Consider the following 24,927-nt stretch of genomic DNA (forward strand, 5'->3'; position numbering starts at 1 on the left):
GAAAAGGACATGTGGACTAGAACCAGTGGTTTCAGAAAATCAGGCGTCCTCTGATTCATCGACAACATCCACTGATACTTCATATTCAGCAAACTGTATTTTAAAGAATTCAGAAATATTTCTGAAAATATAAGGAAAGCGGTAGAGAAACAGACACATGTTAATGACACTTCCACTATATTACATTGTTGTAACATATATAAGTCATATTCGAAAACATTTCATCAAAGATGCCATATCTTTATAAATATATTTTCTAATACAAAACCATCCCAGATACTGCAGGGGTTACTATCACTGTCGTTATATCCACAACGGTAGTGATACTAATACGTAATGGAATATCGAGGATGATGCTAAATAGATTTTGGAGATGATGAAAAAAAAGATTTAAAAATACATAAAATTACATGACATCAATTATTTTTCATTAAATATCGTAACACTGATAGATACGGATGGGATCAGTTACGCTGGACATACAGCTTTTCACATCGGCTCCATAGCTCAGTTGGTTAGAGCGCCAGTCTAGTTTTTCAATGATTTCATTGTTTGTACAATGTCTGTGATATTTAGCTTACTGACATATGATGTCACAACTGTGATATTTTAATATTGATATTTTATCTTGTTGATGCCTGTATTAATCTTATGTTGAATAGATTGTAGTGCTTGCAATGTGAGGAACCCCAGGGGCCCCAACCCCTGCGACCCTATGTCTGGGAAATTAAAATCATATTTTTAAGATAAAAAAGAGCGCCAGTCTAGTAAACTGGAGGTCGAGGGTTCGACTCCCTCTGGAGCCTTCTTTTTAGAAACGTATAGATTAATTTTCTTAATAGATTACAGATGTATGGTAAAGAAATATTGAGTTTACACAATCGCATTATAATTCAGTTAAAATTTCATTTTTCAAATGAATGTGAATACGCTTACCTTCAGATAGGTCTTTCTTATATTCTTTGAAGCCTTGTTAATTTACATACCGTTCACTTCTTTAATGGTCATTTAGAAGATCTGAAAGAAATTTTGTGGTCGGTGAAAATTCTCATTGTTGCAGGGGGGGGGGCAATAAGTAGGATCCATAACGCAACACAGTCGATATCTGAACTATGTTACCGAATGAATTTAAGATTCAACAAGGTCATCTATATCTAATAATCTAAATACTTCAATATATTGCTACAAGCCTTTTAGGTCTTCCATTTATGTTGGACTGATGAGAAACTGGTGAGAAATAACAAAAGCTCACAGCTAATAAAATGGATTCAAACCGAAAAATTAAAAAAATTGCTAAGCAATATCGTCATATCATTATTTAATTTCCATAATCTTTCCAAAAAAACCAATCGACATTCTCGAACAGACATAACTAGTTCTTCTATACATGCACTCACTTACACACACAAGGACGTGGGGAAGAGAAAAGATGTAGAAAAGGATGGAGTTAGGAGGTGATGAAAATAATCCTGTTGAAACAGATTTAAAAGAAGTCCGTCATGATAGATGTTGTACCTTGTTGTGTCAATTTCTTCAATAGCATATGGCATATCGAGAAATTATAAAACAACGGCAGATGGAGATGTTTGGATACTGATACTCGTGACAATGGGTTAGGGACTGTATTATCACAAAAGCAGGAAGGAAATGAATGAATTATCTGCTACTACAGTAAAACATTTTGCAAGACTGAGAGTAAATATTGTGTAACTGAGTTACTAGTTATACTTAGCTCTGTAAAGCATTTTTACCATTACCTAAATGCCCTGTATTGAAGTTCAGTACTGTCCATTCGTTTGACCGCGATTCCCATCATCCCTGTAAGTAATTCAAAGTTCCTGGTAAATTAAATCCCTGCCAACTCGTACCTGTAGTCGATATTGGTCCATGATCAGTTTTACTCTGATTGTTTGCAAAGTTCGTCAAGGGACTTTGTGCGTGTGTGTTTTGTTATGGAATGTTGGGTTGCCTTGTATATGTGGATTCATTGTGGAACACTGTTGATCCAATCATTTGCATTTATTTGGGATCTATCATGCTCTGTAAGTAAATGGCAACTTGGCTTGCCATAGGCTTTAGTTCATACTTGGATCCTGCCTGATGTTTTGCAATTGATTCTTACATGTGTTTCATTCTATTGTAATATCTATTAAACGCCATTACTCAGGTGGTTAACGCCGGTATATCTTTCATTTTTTCATTTATATCATACAGTGTATTTGACAGTGAACGTTTAGTTTAGTCAAACCTGTATGATTCGAACTTCGAATTTCCTACAGTGTTGGCTTTTGCCTGGTTCCTACTAACAAACTGCATTATTATGTATGAGTCGAAATTTTGTAACTCGAAGCTTTCAATGTATCGAACATTTTTCATGGACCATTAAGAATAAGCTGTGGTCAAGAAAACACTAATATAATGTCTGGCATGAATGATTCTAGTAAACTGGGGGTCGAGGGTTTGAAAACGAAACCTCTCTATCCATCGGTCTGTTGATAGGAGGTACAGTCAATCCTCGATGTTTCGAAGTTATTTATATGTAAATTATTTATATATCGGTCACTTGAACTTCGAAACATCGAGGTTTGACTGTACCCCCTTTTATCCACAGGTTTCTTTGTCAAACCCTCGACCCCCAGTTTACTAGAATGGCACTCTAACTGAGAAATGAAAACTATGTGGATATACAAATCACTTTGTTTCGATGGTCCGGATGAAAGCGCGCGAGGGCTCATAGAGTGGGAGGAAACTCGATAGCGGTACTAATTAGGCATTGATAAGCGTATTTTTATTTAATTTTAACAATAAAAACAAATTGATTTTGGGTGCATTGATATCTTAGCCAATCTTTGACCAATGACTGTACAATGACTGTGTCCAAGGACGTATATGAGTTTCACTTATAAATCCTTGCTGTGTCGCTTTTAACACTTTCTTCGTGTATGACGTCATAATACACGATGTACAATTCTTTCGGTATTTGGGAAAATAACCTCAAACTTCTTATTAATAGAAATGAATGTAACATAATTATGAAATTTAATTATGTATCGATTGTCCTGATTTCCTGGGAACAAAACGGATACTGGTATAAAATAAGGCTCCAGAGGGAGTCGAACCCTCGACCTCCAGTTTACTAGACTGGCGCTCTAACCAACTGAGCTATGGAGCCGACATATCTATTTGTTGAAATATCTTTATATATCATCAATATTTACTTCCTTGTTGTTATCTTATTTATATATAGGGACATGTATGTAGGGTTTTACCAAATATATATTTTAGGAACATAAATCGGGTTACAGACATGTTTATACTCTTATAATGTGAATTTCGTCTACTCGATTTATTCTCTTCTAAGATACAGATATATATGTACTATCAGAAATAAAATGTCCATAGAGAAATATTATTGAAGCATGCACTGGATAGTTATTCTTATAGTATCAAGATGGCGTAACAAACGCGTCCCAATGAATCCATTTATAAACAAATGTAGTCATCAATTAATTTAACCCAATAATATATTTAAAACGATAATACATTGCTAATCTCCTGAGCCAAGTTATCCAAAAGGTGATTAGGCTAACCACAATTTAACTACAATTTTGAAATTGAGATAAAATAATTTTCTAGTAAAACAAATTTTACAAAATTCTTAAGAACTTCATTCTTTATCTGCTTGCTGACTTCAGTGAAGATATAATCACAAATTTTGCAGTAAATGAAAAATGGAAATTTCACTAATCATATGATGAAGCTAATCCATCTCATTTGTTAGAGTACCGCCTCTTTATAGGTTAGAGCGCCAGTCTAGTAAACTGGAGGTCGAGGGTTCGACTCCTTCTGGAGTCTTCTGTAAGATTCTGGAAGTGCCATGTGTCATGGGTCTATTGAAAAAAGTACTGGTCTATAGAATCAGCCGGGGTTTTAGCTGCAATATTGTAGCTCAAAAGACGTTTTGACAGAAAATGATGTTGTCTTTAGAACTACTTCAAACCATTATTAAAACGTGTGTATGCATTTTATCGTACTTGTTTTATATCGCTTACCTACTAGGCAATAAAACTGAACCGTATAGAATTTTGAATTAAGAGCGAGACTTTTTTTACATATACATATGAAGGTCTTTTCAAAGGAAATATTGCAGCGCCGTAATTTACAATTGAGAAATAATTTCATGTGTTATTCTAGATATGCTTACACGAATTTGGCAAATACATAAGTTTTAATTATTTTTACTTAAACTAAATTAAGTGTATGTAGTCTACACCTAAACGAAAACACAAAACGTCAACAATTTCATCGCACATTTTCATTATAGGAAGCCAAAAATAGTATTTTAACTACAATACTGAAGAAAGAGAGACAACTGTTTCTCTTTCTCTCGATAACTTCTTTTCGATTCAAAATACAAGTACGTATTTTAAGTAGACTAATATAAAAAAGATAAGAGAGGCAGTACCTGTCTTTTTTTTAAAAAACTTATTTCTACAATATTGAACATATAAAATGTTGTATATATACAATGTATTTTTTACATTGCATGTACATGTACAATGTAGAATAATATGTTCAGTGTAGTATTATGTAATTTAAAACAATATACAAATTCATATACAATGTATGACAAAGTTATATTGAGTCATTATTGAAAAATGAATATAAAGTTTGTATATTACGCCAATAATCATGTAAAACCTAATATGAATTAATGAAATTACATGATGTAATAGTGAACTAATTAGTAGTGTACAAAAGTAATTAGCTTGCTAACGGATATTCCTAATAATCAAGAACAATCTGACACCTGTAGCTTACACATGAAGTTAACACTAGTCACTTAGATAAAGCTCAGTGAATTAAACCAACATCTATTCCGTACAAAGGTGCTAATTGGTGTTTATCTTAATTGAAATAACAACTGCTCCCCTGGTTCCTATAGCAACAGCATAACATACAGACCACGCAAGTATTGGCGGAAGTACTCCGGACACACATAAACACGTTTCGATCTGTCCGCGCCAGACCTAAGGAGTTTAAACATTCTTCATAGTACTTCTATAAAAGTAAGACCACTTGAGAGAACTAAAATCAGTAAGCGAATGAACTTGATTTAATTGAAACAGCTTTTATTTGAATGCTTCATTTGTACTTTGTAGCTTAAACAGCAAACATGGCCACAGCGCGAGGAAACCGAGAATTGCAGCAAAAATCCAAGGCGGCCCTTCAAACTTGTACAGATCCCGTTGAAAGGTTACGCTTAAAATGTTTGTCTCGCGGAGCATCGGGAATAAAAGGAATCGGAAGGTGAGTATGTCTTGTAATGTCAGATACGTTACAGAAACAGACGTATAAACACTGACAGCACTTTGCTATTTTTAAATGTAAACAGACGGAGTTGTATAAACGGCAAGTCTGATCATGAATTATAGAACTTTACTTAATTTTTACTTCGGATGATTTGTATAGCTGAATGATACATCATGTATATGACACGATTGCTAAGGAATGGCCATATGAGATATGGTATAACATTCACGAATCAAATCCCTTCTGACATTGCTAGATCGATGAATTATTAATGATGTTTGCGATCGTTAATAAGAATAGAACGCTACTGATGACAGTCTGTCGATACCGTATTTGATGTAATAACAATGCAGAAGCGGATTCAGAGAGCAATCCTTAGGGTTTCAAAATTTCTTTGAGTGGTTATGTATACTTTATTTTCAAAGAAAATTATCATGTTTAAGGTTGGGGGTGTATTGAATCCCCATCCCATCCCCTCTCTACATACCCATGATTCAACTTCAAGAGTACAATGTAAAATTATTTGTACAAATGCTTGGTTATTTCGTGAACCTTTTAGCTGGTAAGCACACAGCAACCGTCCTACTGACCCACTCCAATTCATAACACAGGAAGAGATATCCAGACTTTCTTGACAGACTTTTATATAAAATTTTCTTAGGCAAACTGTTTTGAAAATACATTTAAACAATGACATTGGCTTCAAGCAAACATGCAATGTGACTATGGTTTAAACTAAACCCAAGGAAAAAGAATCTTTAGGTTGTCAAACATGAGATAAAATTGTCTCTTTTTAAAAATTTTCCTAACAGGAATTTTAAATTTAATCAAGTTTAATTATATAAAAGCTCTATTAGGAAAGCTTATGCCATTGCATTAAGTTACACAAACAAATGTATTTTGTGCAATGTTTCTTTTCAATACAGGCAATTCAAAATCATGGATGATGACAATAGTCGATCGCTTGATAAAAAAGAATTCGCCAAAGGCATCAATGACTTTGGGGTTGATATGTCTAAAAGCGAAGTGGAAGAGGTATTTTCATTGTTAGACAAGGACAATTCTGGCGTACTTGACTTCGACGAGTTCTTAGCAGCATTACGGGTATGGTTTATGAACTGCTTAATTTTATATAATAACCTACATTACTTTAACATCAAACTTTGCTTCAATTAAAATATATGATACCCGGTATGATTTTGAAAATATGTATGTTCCAATTGTTTAACTAAGCTAACACTGTAACCTGTGTCATAGTGTATGTTCATGCATGTCCTTTTTAAATAGATAAGATTTCGCAGGGTCATATTTTCGTTGCTTCAGATAAAATACCGAAAACCACAAAAATTATACTGCCATGAAGTATAATGATTTCACAGTATTTAAGAGTGCCAATGATAAGATTTTTTGTATGATTTGATGTTGTGAATCCGCAATGTAAAAATATATGACAGTCATTATTTCTATATTGTTTCAACTGTAATTATAATCATTTTCAATGTTAACTGTAAAATAAAGAACATTTAATTGGTAGGTAATCATGTAAATATAAGTATGTATGTATGTATGTATATACATACCGGTATGTTCACATGCATGCATGGATATATGTGTGAAAATTTGAATGCAGAAAAAAACATATTAAATTACATTATATTGAATAATAATAATTATGATGATCATTTGTAATATCAATATGATTTAAAAAAAAAATATGTTTAAAAAACCCACCATTTAATTGATTTCATATTTCAATAGAATATTTTACTACAATATGATGCTTATTGACAGAGGAAATAAAAAACATGATGTTTATCAGTAGAAAATAAGGAACAAAACACATGATTTTTATTAATGGAAATTAGATAACACATGTTTTTTCAAAATAAATGATCTATTCTTTGCTTTTGATAGCCTCCCATGAACGCCACAAGGAGAGGTTTGATTAAACAAGCATTTCGTAAATTGGATAAAACTGGAGATGGTGTCATCACAATTGAGGATCTCAAAGGTGTTTACAATTGTAAGAAACATCCCAAGTACATAAACGGTGAATGGACAGAGGATCAAATTCTACGCAAATTTCTGGATTCATTTGACTCCCCGGACGATAAGGATGGAACGGTATGTTTTCTTTTTCGTCTCTGTGTATTTACCTTACTGCATGGCTTTGAACCCAAATCCCTTGCTTATCCCATAGCACTAATCTGTAGTCTTGTAGATCTACTGAATATATTCCTTTCAGAGGCTCATCATAAAGTCTTAATGATATGTTAGGTATACAGAACCTATTTCTTTCAGAGGAGGGCTGCAGCGGCCGTGTGGTTAAGATTTACTAACATATTACCACAAGCCCTCTATTTTTGGGTTTTAAGTTTAAATCTCATGTGGGTCAGTTTCCAGGTACTGACCACTTCCGCTGACCACAGTTTGGTGGTTTTGTCTGGGTACTTTGGCTTTCCTCCATCTTCTGAACCTGGCACTACCTTAATGGCTGTTAATATGGTATTAAGCCAAACACATGTGAGGTATTCTGAACCATAATACTTCCAGCAGCTCATCACTAAGGTCTATTTAAATAATCTGCGAAATATGGTAAAAACTTTTGTCTGTGCTGAAATATGATTTGATGTTAGAGGTGTACAAATTATATTTTGTACATTGTTATAAAATGTTTAGGGTGATCAGATGGTGTAGTTGGCCGGGGTTCGATCCCCAGAACGGATGTGAAAGGTTAGGGGTCATCTGCCCGATCACTTGGGTTTTCTCCGGGCACTCTCGTTTCCTCCCACCCTAATATCCCTCACGTGCTTACATCCGGGCCATCGAGAGTGATTTGCATTTGTTATATAATTTGTTTCATAATTGACGTAAAATAAACAAAGTTTATATTTATATTTATATGAAATGTTTCAAAATTGTATGGGGAAAAAATTGTCAATTTTCAAGGCATATATATATATTTATAAGAAATAAAAACAATAACGACTGACTAGTGAGTACTTTCTCCCTATTCAATCTAATGAGCAAAAAAACCCAGATTAATTATAAATCTAAGTATAATAAACAAGTTGTATAACAAAATTACGATTAAAAAAAATTTCTCCTTATTTTAATGAAATTAAAACCAAAGATTTTTTCAACAGCAAAATTAACGACATTATAGCATATTAAAAAAATTAATAGTCACATTTATATTTAGGAAAAAGTTTATCTTGTTAATAACATAAATGTGTTTTGGTTTCACTTTATTTCATTAATTACTTTAATGTCAAAAATTAACTAAAAATTACTGAATCTACCAAGAGTGTCTTATCTATGATATATAAGATGTTAAGCTTTAATTTCATGTTATTTTTTAAACCAGTTGCTAGATAGTGGTAACATTAGTAGTACCCATGTGTCTAGAAAAATACTTAAAAGCTAATAACACACTCTTAACGAGAAAAGAAAGTGGTGTATGGAAGGAAGGGAGATAACTGGTACATTAAAGGGAAGCAACTCTGTATAAGTTCACATACATTTACATGATTTACCTGTGGGTTTTTTTGTGACCAAAATATCATTAAAATATACCATGTAATTTTAATGTGATCGGGTAATGTACCAGGTAGTTGCCTTTTACCAAAGTGGCAATGGTTCAATCCCTGGCACGAACATCAAGAGGTCAGGGTCACTTCCTAATCACATGATTTTATCCATGGAACTCCGGTTTTCTCCCGCTCTAAGACCCTTCGTGCGCTTACATCCGGACCATAAAAAATGATTTGTATAAGCTATATAACATGTTTTGCAAACGATGTAAAATAAATAAAGTTTATAGTTTATCTTAAAGGCCCATTACCTTTCCGGAGCAAAATATAAAAGTTTCTTAAAAACATTAATAACATCAGAAAAATGCGTACCGATGACCTAAAATAAGGTTACGACACCAAACATATGCAAGATTTCCTGCGTAATATATGAAAACAGTGGAGAGTCAATTCGCTGTTTTGCCGTCTGGCGCAGTGATAGTCAACTACCGCCCGGTATTTAGGACGACGGCGGGAAACATAATACGACCCGCGTTATGAAAATAAACATTTTATTTTATTTTAATAAAATCGTTCAGAAGGTGATGATAAATGTAGTATTAACGGAAAGTTAATAATTTTTGTGACTCTACAACATTATCGATCTTGTTTTACATTCCCATTTTAAAAATTTAAAGGCCGTTTCGGAAAGGTAGTGGGCCTTTAAATAATCAGAAAACCGTGATAGGTTACGACATGGCGTTTTCCTTAAAGGCCCATTACCTTTCCGGAGCAAAATATAAAAGTTTCTTAAAAACATTAATAACATCAGAAAAATGCGTACCGATGACCTAAAATAAGGTTACGACACCAAACATATGCAAGATTTCCTGCGTAATATATGAAAACAGTGGAGAGTCAATTCGCTGTTTTGCCGTCTGGCGCAGTGATAGTCAACTACCGCCCGGTATTTAGGACGACGGCGGGAAACATAATACGACCCGCGTTATGAAAATAAACATTTTATTTATTTTAATAAAATCGTTCAAAAGGTGATGATAAATGTAGTATTAACGGAAAGTTAATAATTTTGTGTGACCGCCCTCAGGCCCCCGGGGGTCAGCCCCATCATTTGTTACAATTTTGAATCCCCACCCTATAAGGAAGCTACCATTGCATTATGGGTGCTATCCAATGCTTGGTTTCAGAGAAAAGTGTTTATATGGAAATAGCCAAATTGACCCCATTTGACCCCGCCCTCAGGCCCCCGGGGGGTCAGCCACATCATTTGTACAATTTTTAATCCCTACCCTATAACGATACTACCATTGCATTATGAGTGCAAATTGACCCATTTGACCCCGCCCCTCAGGCCCCCGGGGGTCAGCCCCATCATTTGTACAATTTTGAATCCCCACCCTATAAGGATGCTACCATTGCATTATGGGTGCTATCCCATGCTTGGTTTCAGAGAAGAAGTCGTTTATATGGAAATCCACTACCTTTCCAAAACAAAAAATAAAGTTTCTTAAAAACAATGTAAGAAATATTATATCGATTGTCGAAGATGAATATACAACACAAAACAAAGTTTCCTTGTGTAATATATGTTAACAGTGAAAATTCATCTCGCTGTTTCGCTGTCTAGCACAGTGATAATTGACTAACACACAGTAATTAGGACGACAGCGGTAAACATAATACGACCCGCGTTATGAAAATTAATATTTGATTTATTTTGATAAAAATGTTCAGAAAATGATGATATGTGTAGTATGAACGTTAAGTTAATAACTGTTGAGACTACAAAATTATCAATCTCGTTTTACGTTCTCATTTTAAAAATCTAAGGCGTTTCGGAAAGATAGTGGCTCTTTAATGGATAGGCCATGGAATTGATTGTCAGCTTGAGGACATAAGAGCAATATTAACAACTGTAGATAGATATAATAGGAGAAAAATTGCATGCGGTTATGTTACTTAGAATATAACCATATTATATATGTATACTGCCACCTTTATCACCCAACCTTAATATTTTGCCTGACCTGGTTAAAATATTAGAAACATGACTAACGCATCACTCCAAATTGATTGGGAGACAAGTAGAACAAAGAACATGTACAGTCATCATATGTACAAATACTTATTGCAATAATAGTAGCCCATGTAGCAGCTCACGCTAACATATTTCACGAAGTATACCACTGGATATCCAATTTCATGAGTCTAACAAGATGCAGAGTTAAACATGGTCTTCTCATCACCAAGAACTATATGCATACGGTAAGTAGAATATTCAGTCATTATTTCAAGCAATGTTGAATCGTTGATACTATATATGCAAACATGTTATGTGTTTGTGTTTTCCCAAAGAAATAAACAAATAAGGGTATTACATTTGAAATATACATGTATAAGTAACCTATTAAACTCATTCACCCCTGAAAAGTCATAATGAACTTTCCCGGAGTCTTTGAATCAGAAGAGTTCAAATGTGTTCTAGGGGTGAATGCATTAGGTCGTCAAGCATGTTCAGCTAGTATGTAGTCAGTTATCCTCATAGATAGTTCTAGGCCTTTGCACCCAACCTTTCCCACAGGAAGGTACACAAAGCAAGATGTGAAATTAGTCTAACATGGAGTTCAATTATTTTTTATTGTCAATTCACAAATCAATAAAAAAGATTAGTTGAAAAGTTTACAAGATAAGTAAATTTTGAAGTTTTTAATCAATATTTACCAAATACAAAGTACATTTGTTCCAATTTTTACCTTGGATACTGCCATAATTATAATTACACGCTACATGATACCCGATAACATTTGTGTGGGACTATTGTTTCTATTGGTGATGGAATGACGCTTAAAGAAAACATTTCAGCTGGAAAATTACAAAGAGTTACATTCCATCACCACTGGAGATACTATTCCCACACATATGTTATCGGGGATCATGTGGTACATGACTTAGTCCCATTGAAAGTATGGCTAGAAGATTACCATTATAAGCCTTTCCAGCAATAGATTGGTACCATGATGAATGTTATTGCATGTATTATATATCATAACTATAGCATGTACATATAAAGTTTAGAACGGCTAATCTAGAACCCTGTATTTATCCGAAGAATGGCATCATTATTTTTTTTATAATTCTTATGAATAGTTTAAATTTTACACGAATACATAATTCACTTGACAGAAATGTTGGAAAGCCTAATGAAAGTTGTAATTTCTGCATTTTAAATCATAGTTTTTTGTTTTCACATTTTCAAAGTAAAACATTCTGTGATAAATGTATTTAAAGGAAAAGCAGATGTTTTCAATCTAACTTGAATACAGATCCTTATTCCACCCATCATTATCATCATTATCATCATTGTCACCATCATCATCATTGTCATCATCATTATCATCATTATCATCATTGTCACCATCATTATCACCATCATCATCATTGTCACCATCATCATCATTGTCATCATCATCATCATTGTCATCATAATTATCATCATCATCATCACTTGACTTACTTCCTTGCTAACCTGCTTTCCCTCCCCTTTACAGGTCACACAAGATGAGTTTGTAAACTACTATTCTGGAGTCAGTGCCAGTATTGACAGCGATGTCTACTTTACACTTATGATGAACAATGCCTGGAACTTGGATGGGAGCGCAGATCGATACCAAAAGAGGGGGGTCCGCGTGGCATAATTTGGTCATTTGACAGATAGGACTGTAGATGAATGCCAAAAATGGGGGTTCATTTTGGTGTAAATCCTTGATTCCAAAAGAGGGGTGTCCGTGTGACGTAATTCTGTCTGTAATAGATAGGACGGCAGATGGATGCCAAAAATGAGGGTCCATTTTGGTGTAAATCCTTGATTCAAAAAGAGGAGGGGGGTTCATTGTGGTGTAATGACATTAGCTGAAGATGTTAGGCATTTCAGAAACTAACCATTAAACTGTTCCAGTTTTACACAAAAAACTATTTTGTTATTTTATTGTAAGGATATAAAAAATTCAAACTCATGTTTTACAGATTAAAGTTAATTTAGTGAACATATTTATATAAATTGTGTGCCAATGTGTTCAGGGTAAAATAATTCCAAGTGATGAGTATTTCAAGGTAACTGTGATAGCCAATTGGTAAAAACACTGGTTTAGTGGACCAGAACAAGATGATAAATGACGGAGAAAAACACTAAGTTGTTAGTAGGGTAGCATTAGGAATTCATCTACCTGGGTTACTTCCCTTTAAATCACTCATGTAGTACTGACAGAGTAAAACAAAAGGGAGATAAGTCTAGTATATCATAATGTAGAAGATAACATATGTCTTTGCCTTGTTTTAACAAAGAGAAAGCGATGCTGATCATTTGCAGTTACTCAAGTTTCATTCGATAGAAATAGCAGTTTTATTGCACATACCTGCATCGTGGATTGGAGTTTCAAAATATTGACTTGTTTGATCTTAGAATATCTCAAGATATCATATATATTGCTTTCTTCACTAGAGTTAGTCTTTAGTCTACATCCTAATACACATTGAGCAGGTTTATCCCTATATATATATTTACAAAAAAAAATACATGTCCTATAATGCAGCAAAGATGTACATATTTCAGTTTGCCATTAATTTTTACTCTTTTAAATATATATTACCTATTTATAAAATAAAAAATGTACATATGTACAAAAACTCATTCTTGTTTGTGTATAATTGCAGATACTACAATTATCTAGTTTTTAATCTTCATTAGACTGGGTTGCATTTTAACAATGTTTTTAAACATAATCAAAGATACTTTCATATAAATTGGTGTTCGTGCGGACATTTTCAATCGTTTCTAAAACATAGTACATTGTACTTTATTACCTAAGCATTAAAACACATGTACATACTTCAAACAAATTTTGGGTTAAATCGTAATACTGTTGTCATGTTCGTCGTCACACCCTTTGTACATAATTGGGTATTATCTCTTGACACAGGAGAAAAATATAGATGAGTTGATAACTAAGAATATTTTCCATAATCAAGAATCATAATACATTATAACATAGACCATCATTTTGTCACAGATAATGAAGATGATGTTACGAAATATCCTCCATTTAAATCCCATAAATAAATAAATTGCATTTTTTGATCCTGATGAGCGATATTAACCTTTCTTTCTGTAACAAAGTTTAATTTTCTATAAATAGTATACTCCTTTTGTTCTATATTATTGGTGTTTTACTGAACTAAGTATGTTATGGCACCATTTATATTTCCTAATTTTGATAAAATCAATAAAAAAACCAACTGTCCTACCATTACATTTGATTAGCTTTAGTATGAAAAGTATATAACAGTATTTATTTTATTTTCTGAGCTAATATTTTTTTCCAGTAGTTAACATTCTATTTTTCCAGTAACAACATTTTATTTATAATTTGTCATAAATTATTATTATATATATATGAGTGTTTTAAAAATGTTTTTTTATTAATATAATTTATATAACCTTCTACTTTTTATATTACATTTTGATAATTAACAACATTGTAGATTCTTGCCAAAATAATTAAATTAAGTAAATTATTAAAAAAATATTATTTATTTTTATTATTAGAATTTATACAAGGGTCTGTCAATTCCTTCAAATTTGTCAAAGGAAATTTGAATGATTTTAAAACAAGATAATAGTTAGAACATTATCAAACACTGCCTGCAATTTACTGTGTTTCCAACAGATCACTGAAGATGAATTTATGAATTACTACAGTGGAGTCAGCGCTTCAGTAGACAATGATGCTTACTTTTGTCTGGTGATGAAAAACTCGTGGGGAGTCTAGCTGGATTATTCCATTTTATAACAGTGAAACAAAGACTGAAAAACATGTATGCCACAAAGTAAAAATCTGTAGAACAACAGATATATAGTCCGTGAGCTTCAGCGTAGATCACATGTGTGCTGTCTTAAAAAATGGTAGCGAGATTTTGTAAAAAGGCCAACAATGTTATAATTGAAAGTTTTATTTTTCATGATAGAAATCATTGCTGTCATATGTTTTATGAATTCATTCGATAGTCATTGTAACTCGTTAGAAATAATATATATCTAATATAAGCTTATTTAAGTTATTTTGTTTTAGTTAAGCATTTTAATTGATGGTATTAAATAACAAAGCAGTAGCTGAAATCGTGTTAAGTTTTGTTTTTAAAACTTTTGAATACCTATATCTTTAAAATTGTATCTTCACGAATACTTCAATGATCGAATTTACTCGTTCATGGAACAAATAAAACTGTTATGTAGTAAAATAGAAAGGAATAGATGAAGAAGTAAATGGGGTTGGAATGTGAACATTGCAGATTGAGAAAGCAAATAGTATCCTCTGGATTTCCAAGTAATAATGTGTTAAGTTTTAAACTACAGTTTAACATATTATGATCTTCAAACATTTTAATCTCAATGTGCTTATGTATATATACTTCTGACGCTTTCCATGAAAACTTTCTTTTTTTTTCTCTCAATATAATACGTCAGGTATTGTATGGTGTTTTCCAATTTCGGTGTCATTAAGTGGATTGTTGCTCAATATAAATTTATCTACTATTAAACTATCAAAATTTTATTTTACTTGACGAAGAATGACTTTTTCACAATAATTTCGCAAAGATTTGAATTGAAATAATGTGTACAGAACTGATGATTTGTGCTATAATTTGTAATGATTATTTTCAACTTATATTCATCACGATAAATTTTACTTAGTAAATAGATATTATCAAATTGAAAACCAGGCCGAAAGCGCATTTAATAAAAAAGGAAAATAGGAAAGTAGAAATCAAAGAAATATGTAATCTATTCATGCTTGTATGCTTTACGTTTAATTCGTGAAAACGTGAATATCAATAGAACACCTTAAAGGTCCATTACCGTTCCAAAACAAAAAATAAAAGTTCCTTAGCAACAATAATAACATAACATATATATTGATGGCCTAAGATAAGGTTACAACACCAAACAAATGTTTCCCCGCGTAGTCAATGTTTACAGCGAAGATTCATTTCGTGTTTTTCCGTCTGGTTCAGTAATAATCAACTATCGTGTGGCAATAAGAAAACAGAATACGGCCCGCGTTTTGAAAATTAACATTTAATTAATTTTAATTTAATTGGTTAGGAGTTGATAAGTGTAGTATCAACGTTAAGTTAATAATTCTCTTTTTACGTTCCCATTTAAAAAATCAAAAGTCAAATTAAGAAAGGTAGTGGGCCTTTAATGGTATTGTAATTTTCTTCAATCAAAGAGTATATATCTTTTTCACACACAGGTTACACAGGACGAATTTATGAACTATTACTCTGGGGTCAGCGCATCTGTAGATAACGATGCTTATTTTTCACTGATGATGACAAATGCATGGAACTTATAATCTGGCGAATAGCGCGGCCAAGACGTACGGTGAAACGTTTGATATTGCTTGCGGTTTTTTTACCGTTTATTTATCTGATATAACAATCGTGCTGCTTCCAAGTACTCTACTTGGCTAATTATAACCACGGGTTAAATGCGGTGAACCTTTAATCGTATTTGGTATCTTTGAAACGTAATCAACATATTAATGCTTGAAAATATTTTGGCTTTCTAGGTTTGACATCTTTGTTTGACTGATGGCATGACTCAAATCAATCATGCTGATGCTTAATTTGTTCTTACTGTGTTGTCCCATAGATTTATGTTAACAAAACCCAAGCAAACAACCAAACTGTCAAGTAGGTCATACAACACATTCATGCATGATCCTAGATATTCCAAATGATGTTCAACCGCTAAAATAAAAACAAAAACACACACACTGAATAATGAACAGGGCTTTGGGTCCCTTCGCCAATATGACGTCAACAATGTTTCTGTTTGTTTTGCCAGTTATGCATAAATACAGTTGCTTTACACGTGTAAAGATTAACGCCAACTTTCATATAAGTTCTTTGTGGTCAACGATTTGCTATTTTGTATGTTCAAATAACAAAATGGCGTATACATGATGAATCACTCATGTACAGAACACGGAAGACAATTACTCTTGCACAACAAAATGCTGGAATCAAGTATATCCCATGAATGCAATAATTGGATTATTCGTAATTTGCATGAAGAACATGCATGTTGACAGACATTCAAAACATCGTAAATTAATGGATTCAACCGTTGTTATCTGCATATCTGTTTTTGTAGTGTTTTCATACTTGAACATTTTCCATTTTTTTTCATATTCACATGTTCGTAATTTGAAGTAATGTTTCAAGGCTTCTAACAAGGATTTTTGGCAAATCTGAAACCTTTTAACCATTTAAACTAATTTTCAAGACGTCTTAAAATGAATGATAGTAAATCTAAAACCTTTTCATTATTTGAACTAACTTTTCAATACTTCTTACAAATACAATTGTTTGATCTAATATTTTGTTCGTTGTTTAACTAACAGGACAAGATTTCAGACTAAGAGTTTGAATGAATCTGATTTTAACCACTTAATGTTGCATGTTTTCCTTTTAATTGTTATCAATTGTTCCGCTTCAGTGTCAAATCCTATGTAATCACCAATTTGAGCAATATTGTGATATTCCCTCTTAAAAGCAATATTGTCGTTTTCCTTCTTTTGATATTTATTTAGTTTTGCTAGAAATATAACCAAGAAGTTCATTGCTTGAAAACAATAGCACATTTGTGATATATCGTGATCGGTAACAACATTATTCAATTATTCATATTATAATCACTAATAACATGCTTTTAAATTCACAAGTAAATTATGTAATGAAATATGCAATTTTACTTTTCAAGATGAATTTTTAATAGTACAATAACTGTGATAGATATATACATTATATATTGTTCCCACGTTAGACTGGTCTCCGGTCATTAACTGTGATAGATATATACATTATATATTGTTCCCACGTTACACTGGTCTCCGGTCATTAACTGTGATAGATATATACATTATATATTGTTCCCACGTTACACTGGTCTCCGGTCATTAACTGTGATAGATATATACATTATATATTGTTCCCACGTTACACTGGTCTCCGGTCATTAACTGTGATAGATATATACATTATATATTGTTCCCACGTTAGACTGGTCTCCGGTCATTAACTGTGATAGATATATACATTATATATTGTTCCCACGTTAGACTGATGTCCAGCCATTAACTGTGATAGATATATACATTATATATTGTTCCCACGTTACACTGGTCTCCGGTCATTAACTGTGATAGATATATACATTATATATTGTTCCCACGTTACACTGGTCTCCGGTCATTAACTGTGATAGATATATACATTATATATTGTTCCCACGTTACACTGTCTCCGTCATTAACTGTGATAGATATATACATTATATATTGTTCCCACGTTACACTGTTCCGCCATTAACTGTGATAGATATATACATTATATATTGTTCCCACGTTACACTGGTCTCCGGTCATTAACTGTGATAGATATATACATTATATATTGTTCCCACGTTACACTGGTCTCCGGTCATTAACTGTGATAGATATATACATTATATATTGTTCCCACGTTACACTGGTCTCCGGTCATTAACTGTGATAGATATATACATTATATATTGTTCCCACGTTACACTGGTCTCCGGTCATTAACTGTGATAGATATATACATTATATATTGTTCCCACGTTACACTGGTCTCCGGTCATTAACTGTGATAGATATATACATTATATATTGTTCCCACGTTACACTGGTCTCCGGTCATTAACTGTGATAGATATATACATTATATATTGTTCCCACGTTACACTGGTCTCCGGTCATTAACTGTGATAGATATATACATTATATATTGTTCCCACGTTACACTGGTCTCCGGTCATTAACTGTGATAGATATATACATTATATATTGTTCCCACGTTACACTGGTCTCCGGTCATTAACTGTGATAGATATATATACATTATATATTGTTCCCACGTTAGACTGGTCTCCGGTCATTAACTGTGATAGATATATACATTATATATATTGTTCCCACGTTACACTGGTCTCCGGTCATTAACTGTGATAGATATATACATTATATATTGTTCCCACGTTACACTGGTCTCCGGTCATTAACTGTGATAGATATATACATTATATATTGTTCCCACGTTACACTGGTCTCCGGTCATTAACTGTGATAGATATATACATTATATATTGTTCCCACGTTACACTGGTCTCCGGTCATTAACTGTGATAGATATATACATTATATATTGTTCCCACGTTACACTGGTCTCCGGTCATTAACTGTGATAGATATATACATTATATATTGTTCCCACGTTACACTGGTCTCCGGTCATTAACTGTGATAGATATATACATTATATATTGTTCCCACGTTACACTGGTCTCCGGTCATTAACTGTGATAGATATATACATTATATATTGTTCCCACGTTACACTGGTCTCCGGTCATTAACTGTGATAGAGATATATACATTATATATTGTTCCCACGTTACACTGGTCTCCGGTCATTAACTGTGATAGATATATACATTATATATTGTTCCCACGTTACACTGGTATCCGGTCATTAACTGTGATAGATATATACATTATATATTGTTCCCACGTTACACTGGTCTCCGGTCATTAACTGTGATAGATATATACATTATATATTGTTCCCACGTTAGACTGATGTCCAGCCATTAACTGTGATAGATATATACATTATATATTGTTCCCACGTTACACTGGTCTCCGGTCATTAACTGTGATAGATATATACATTATATATTGTTCCCACGTTACACTGGTCTCCGGTCATTAACTGTGATAGATATATACATTATATATTGTTCCCACGTTACACTGGTCTCCGGTCATTAACTGTGATAGATATATACATTATATATTGTTCCCACGTTACACTGGTCTCCGGTCATTAACTGTGATAGATATATACATTATATATTGTTCCCACGTTACACTGGTCTCCGGTCATTAACTGTGATAGATATATACATTATATATTGTTCCCACGTTACACTGGTCTCCGGTCATTAACTGTGATAGATATATACATTATATATTGTTCCCACGTTAGACTGGTCTCCAGTCATTAACTGTGATAGATATATACATTATATATTGTTCCCACGTTACACTGGTCTCCGGTCATTAACTGTGATAGATATATACATTATATATTGTTCCCACGTTACACTGGTCTCCGGTCATTAACTGTGATAGATATATACATTATATATTGTTCCCACGTTACACTGGTCTCCGGTCATTAACTGTGATAGATATATACATTATATATTGTTCCCACGTTACACTGGTCTCCGGTCATTAACTGTGATAGATATATACATTATATATTGTTCCCACGTTAGACTGATGTCCAGCCATTAACTGTGATAGATATATACATTATATATTGTTCCCACGTTAGACTGGTCTCCAGTCATTAACTGTGATAGATATATACATTATATATTGTTCCCACGTTACACTGGTATCCGGTCATTAACTGTGATAGATATATACATTATATATTGTTCCCACGTTACACTGGTCTCCGGTCATTAACTGTGATAGATATATACATTATATATTGTTCCCACGTTACACTGGTCTCCGGTCATTAACTGTGATAGATATATATACATTATATATTGTTCCCACGTTACACTGGTCTCCGGTCATTAACTGTGATAGATATATACATTATATATTGTTCCCACGTTACACTGGTCTCCGGTCATTAACTGTGATAGATATATACATTATATATTGTTCCCACGTTACACTGGTCTCCGGTCATTAACTGTGATAGATATATACATTATATATTGTTCCCACGTTACACTGGTCTCCGGTCATTAACTGTGATAGATATATACATTATATATTGTTCCCACGTTAGACTGGTCTCCGGTCATTAACTGTGATAGATATATACATTATATATTGTTCCCACGTTAGACTGGTCTCCGGTCATTAACTGTGATAGATATATACATTATATATTGTTCCCACGTTAGACTGGTCTCCGGTCATTAACTGTGATAGATATATACATTATATATTGTTCCCACGTTAGACTGGTCTCCGGTCATTAACTGTGATAGATATATACATTATATATTGTTCCCACGTTACACTGGTCTCCGGTCATTAACTGTGATAGATATATACATTATATATTGTTCCCACGTTACACTGGTCTCCGGTCATTAACTGTGATAGATATATACATTATATATTGTTCCCACGTTACACTGGTATCCGGTCATTAACTGTGATAGATATATACATTATATATTGTTCCCACGTTACACTGGTCTCCGGTCATTAACTGTGATAGATATATACATTATATATTGTTCCCACGTCACACTGGTCTCAGGTCATTAACTGTGATAGATATATACATTATATATTGTTCCCACGTTTACACTGGTCTTCGGTCATTAACTGTGATAGATATATACATTATATATTGTTCCCACGTTACACTGGTCTCAGGTCATTAACTGTGATAGATATATACATTATATATTGTTCCCACGTTACACTGGTCTCCGGTCATTAACTGTGATAGATATATACATTATATATTGTTCCCACGTTACACTGGTCTCCGGTCATTAACTGTGATAGATATATACATTATATATTGTTCCCACGTTAGACTGGTCTCCGGTCATTAACTGTGATAGATATATACATTATATATTGTTCCCACGTTACACTGGTCTCCGGTCATTAACTGTGATAGATATATACATTATATATTGTTCCCACGTTACACTGGTCTCCGGTCATTAACTGTGATAGATATATACATTATATATTGTTCCCACGTTACACTGGTCTCCGGTCATTAACTGTGATAGATATATACATTATATATTGTTCCCACGTTACACTGGTCTCCGGTCATTAACTGTGATAGATATATACATTTATATATTGTTCCCACGTTACACTGGTCTCCGGTCATTAACTGTGATAGATATATACATTATATATTGTTCCCACGTTAGACTGGTCTCCGGTCATTAACTGTGATAGATATATACATTATATATTGTTCCCACGTTACACTGGTCTCCAGTCATTAACTGTGATAGATATATACATTATATATTGTTCCCACGTTAGACTGATGTCTAGCCATTAACTGTGATAATTGTTTACATTATACACTGTTTTCACGTGACACTGATATCCAGATTCGTTATTTGTTGTAGATCACACAAGATGAGTTTGTGAATTACTACTCAGGAGTTAGCGCCTCTATCGATTCAGATGCATATTTCACGTTAATGATGAAAAACGCATGGAAAATTTGAATACCTCTATTAATTAACAATTAGTATCCATTTTAAAAAAATCATCAATTCGAAATGTTTGTTTAACATTGTTCTCACATCGAAGAACAGTCTTTTGACCCTAACTTTGGTTGTCTTTGTAGTATTCTATAGTTTCCTTGAAGACCTTCCCTTCCTAAAGACATCAACTGTCAAGTAGTGCTGATTATAATTCATATATTCACTTCTAAAGCAAACCTCTCCTGTTGTCCATCTAGATTTTTTTCTTGAAATTTGCTGTTTTCACTGCCAAAGATAAGCTCTTTTTCTTTGCACAAGATATTTCCCTCAGATATTGTCTTCATGAAAGACTTCTATTAGCTCAATACTTTACACATTTTGCACGCAACCCCGAGTGATTCACACTTCTCTCACAAAGACCATGGACGCAGAAGACCGACGTCCACCGGAAGAAGAATTATCACCATGCAGAACCACTTACATCTATCACAAACTGTTGTGTGCATTCTTCACGATTCATGTTACATATTGTGAACTGTTTCTATTTTTGAATGTAAAGACTATTCACATTAAGCATATATGAGGATGATGATAATGATGTTTGGCTAACGAGTGTTATAATGCACTTGCAGTGCTATAGAGTGTGTGTGACCTAGGTTTTGAATAGATTGGACTAGTTCATTACGTTGTGTCAGACTAATACGATAAAGTGATTGTTTATGTTGGTTACAGATAACACAGGACGAGTGGATCAATTACTACAGCGGAGTTAGCGCGTCTATTGACAATGACATGTATTTCGCTTTGATGATGAAAAATTCATGGGGCGTGTGAAAAAATGACATGTTCCGAAAAACACACATTATTATATAGACATCAAGTGTAGGAAATATGATCTGAATACCGGAAAGCTGAACCCATTTTTATGTTCTGCGATGTGGATGGATTCAATGTTCATCTACATGATGCTAAGTCTCTTTGTCAAGTCTTCTATAGATATAGTTTCATAGTTAGATTATAATTTATATATATATATATACTGCCTATTGTACAGCACAGTCACATAGACCCAGCATCTTATTTCTTAGCCAATCAAAAGCAGCGATACAAATCGTGACATGATTCTGTTTTAAGCTATGGACTTGTAACACAAAAACCAATAAGATGGTTTTTGTTCATGTTCAATAATATAATTGCATGGGAAATAGTTTTCAAAGTATCATATGTCAATAACACGCGAGCTTCACTTCATGGTCACATCATTTCATGACAATAACATGGACAATTAGCGTTACTTCGCACACGATTTTAATGTAGTATACTATGTTAAGAGATGCTTAAGTACATAATGTGAGTTGCTTTCATTATAAGATGATGTGAACTTTATTACAAAATTATAGTTTATACGAGATTTATCATTATTCGAATTGCATGATGGGAATGTGTGAGCTGGCTATGCACTGTGGCATGGAAATGATATGTTGTATATTGTTTTCTGGGAATTTGTTCAGGGATCTAAAGCATATCATGATTCGTGATAGGATTTTCATTAGTGTACAATGTATGTGATTTCACTTTGAATGAAAAGAAAAGACGTTTATTGCACTTATAGATGCATGTGGATGTATTTCTAATTTATATTGTTTATATCTATATACTGATATCAAAATGTTGTTGATTAAGAAGCTATTTTATTGTACCTTGTTTGAGATTAACAACTAATCTATTTATAAAATAGGAGGCATACTTTGATTTCCCAATTTTCAATTCAATGGCAATTTTGGGCGGTTTTCGGACTAAAGCTTTCAAAACATCATTCCATATGATAATAATCCTATAGAAAATGGTATTTGAGTATATCTACAATAGCCATGAGATGTTATATATTTATATTTTTAGTAATAGAGATTATGTTCGTAGTCTTCTGTGATGAAAACATTATCTTCTAGTTTCTCGGCGAGATCTTTTACCGATGTCGTCAGTTTGTAATTTTAATAATTTGGGACCAGTAGTTTTAGGTTTATCATTTTGATCTTACAATTTTTCCCGAACATTTATTTTTAATAATCTACCTTTAAAGATGTAAATTAGTTTTATGGATAATTAATGTCTTAGAATTTCTATTTATGATTAAAATATGAAATTTGTTGTAATTTGTTTGTTGTTTTTTTCTATAAAACTGTATTTATACAAGTGAAACAAACTTGCGTAAAATCCTTATCTGAACTGGCGCATATCACTTTGCAATACTGTACGGCAGCGCTTTAGGTTCACATAGGATCATATTTTCAGGAAAACGAAAATGTTTTGGCGGCCGCCATATCAATTATAGAACGATTAAGTGGCGGTTGCCATATAATATTTCTATAATTTTGTAATTGCATGGCGACAGACAAAGAAAACATTTTTATATCCTGAAAAGTGTTCCTACACGAGCCTGATACTCTTCCGTAGTTTCTTTCCGTGTTCAGAATTCTAATTTTAACACTTCAAGTTTTCTTCCCAGATCCTTTATATAAAATAAATTCCGTTCCTTGAAACCCGAACTATTATAACTTACTCAGTTCATTACGACCAATGTCTTATATTGGATAATATATATATTGTAATAACGACTGCATGCGATGTATTTGATACATATATTAATACGTTCGAAAAATCGATTTATTAAAGTATGTGCTATGTTTAAGTGAATTACACAAAGTTAAAATA

The 24,927-nt window shown here is 33.1% G+C and overlaps 1 protein-coding gene and 1 non-coding gene across 7 annotated transcripts; one reads left to right on the forward strand and one right to left on the reverse strand.

The window, feature by feature from the left end:
- Window positions 1–3,098: 3,098 nt before the first annotated feature.
- Trnat-agu (transfer RNA threonine (anticodon AGU)) lies at window positions 3,099–3,172 on the reverse strand. The gene has a single exon. It is a non-coding gene; the product is annotated as a tRNA-Thr (tRNA).
- Window positions 3,173–4,950: 1,778 nt separating this feature from the next.
- Window positions 4,951–24,363, forward strand: LOC138324739 (calcyphosin-like protein). Of its 6 annotated transcripts, none has more exons than XM_069269851.1 (6): window positions 4,951–5,069; window positions 5,163–5,310; window positions 6,240–6,417; window positions 7,228–7,437; window positions 16,157–16,282; window positions 22,135–24,363. In XM_069269851.1, the coding sequence occupies exons 2-5, from the start codon at window positions 5,177–5,179 to the stop codon at window positions 16,256–16,258; spliced, it is 624 nt and encodes a 207-aa protein (XP_069125952.1). In that variant the 5' UTR covers window positions 4,951–5,069; window positions 5,163–5,176; the 3' UTR covers window positions 16,259–16,282; window positions 22,135–24,363. The 6 variants fall into 6 exon arrangements, with proteins under 6 accessions (XP_069125952.1, XP_069125953.1, XP_069125954.1 ...); XM_069269852.1 differs by having other exon boundaries at window positions 22,948–24,363; XM_069269853.1 differs by lacking the exon at window positions 16,157–16,282.
- The last annotated feature ends 564 nt before the right edge of the window (window positions 24,364–24,927 follow it).

This window comes from Argopecten irradians, chromosome 6 (genome assembly GCF_041381155.1).
Source record: "Argopecten irradians isolate NY chromosome 6, Ai_NY, whole genome shotgun sequence".
In the NCBI taxonomy this organism is placed as follows: Eukaryota; Metazoa; Mollusca; class Bivalvia; order Pectinida; family Pectinidae; genus Argopecten; species Argopecten irradians.

Coding starts and splice junctions, on each gene's coding strand:
- LOC138324739 (XM_069269850.1), top strand. CDS start 5,177: ATGGCCACAGCGCGAGGAAACCGAGAATTGCAGCAAAAATCCAAGGCG. Junction 5,311..6,239: donor GGAATAAAAGGAATCGGAAG/GTGAGTATGTCT, acceptor TTTTCAATACAG/GCAATTCAAAATCATGGATG. Junction 6,418..7,227: donor AGTTCTTAGCAGCATTACGG/GTATGGTTTATG, acceptor TGCTTTTGATAG/CCTCCCATGAACGCCACAAG.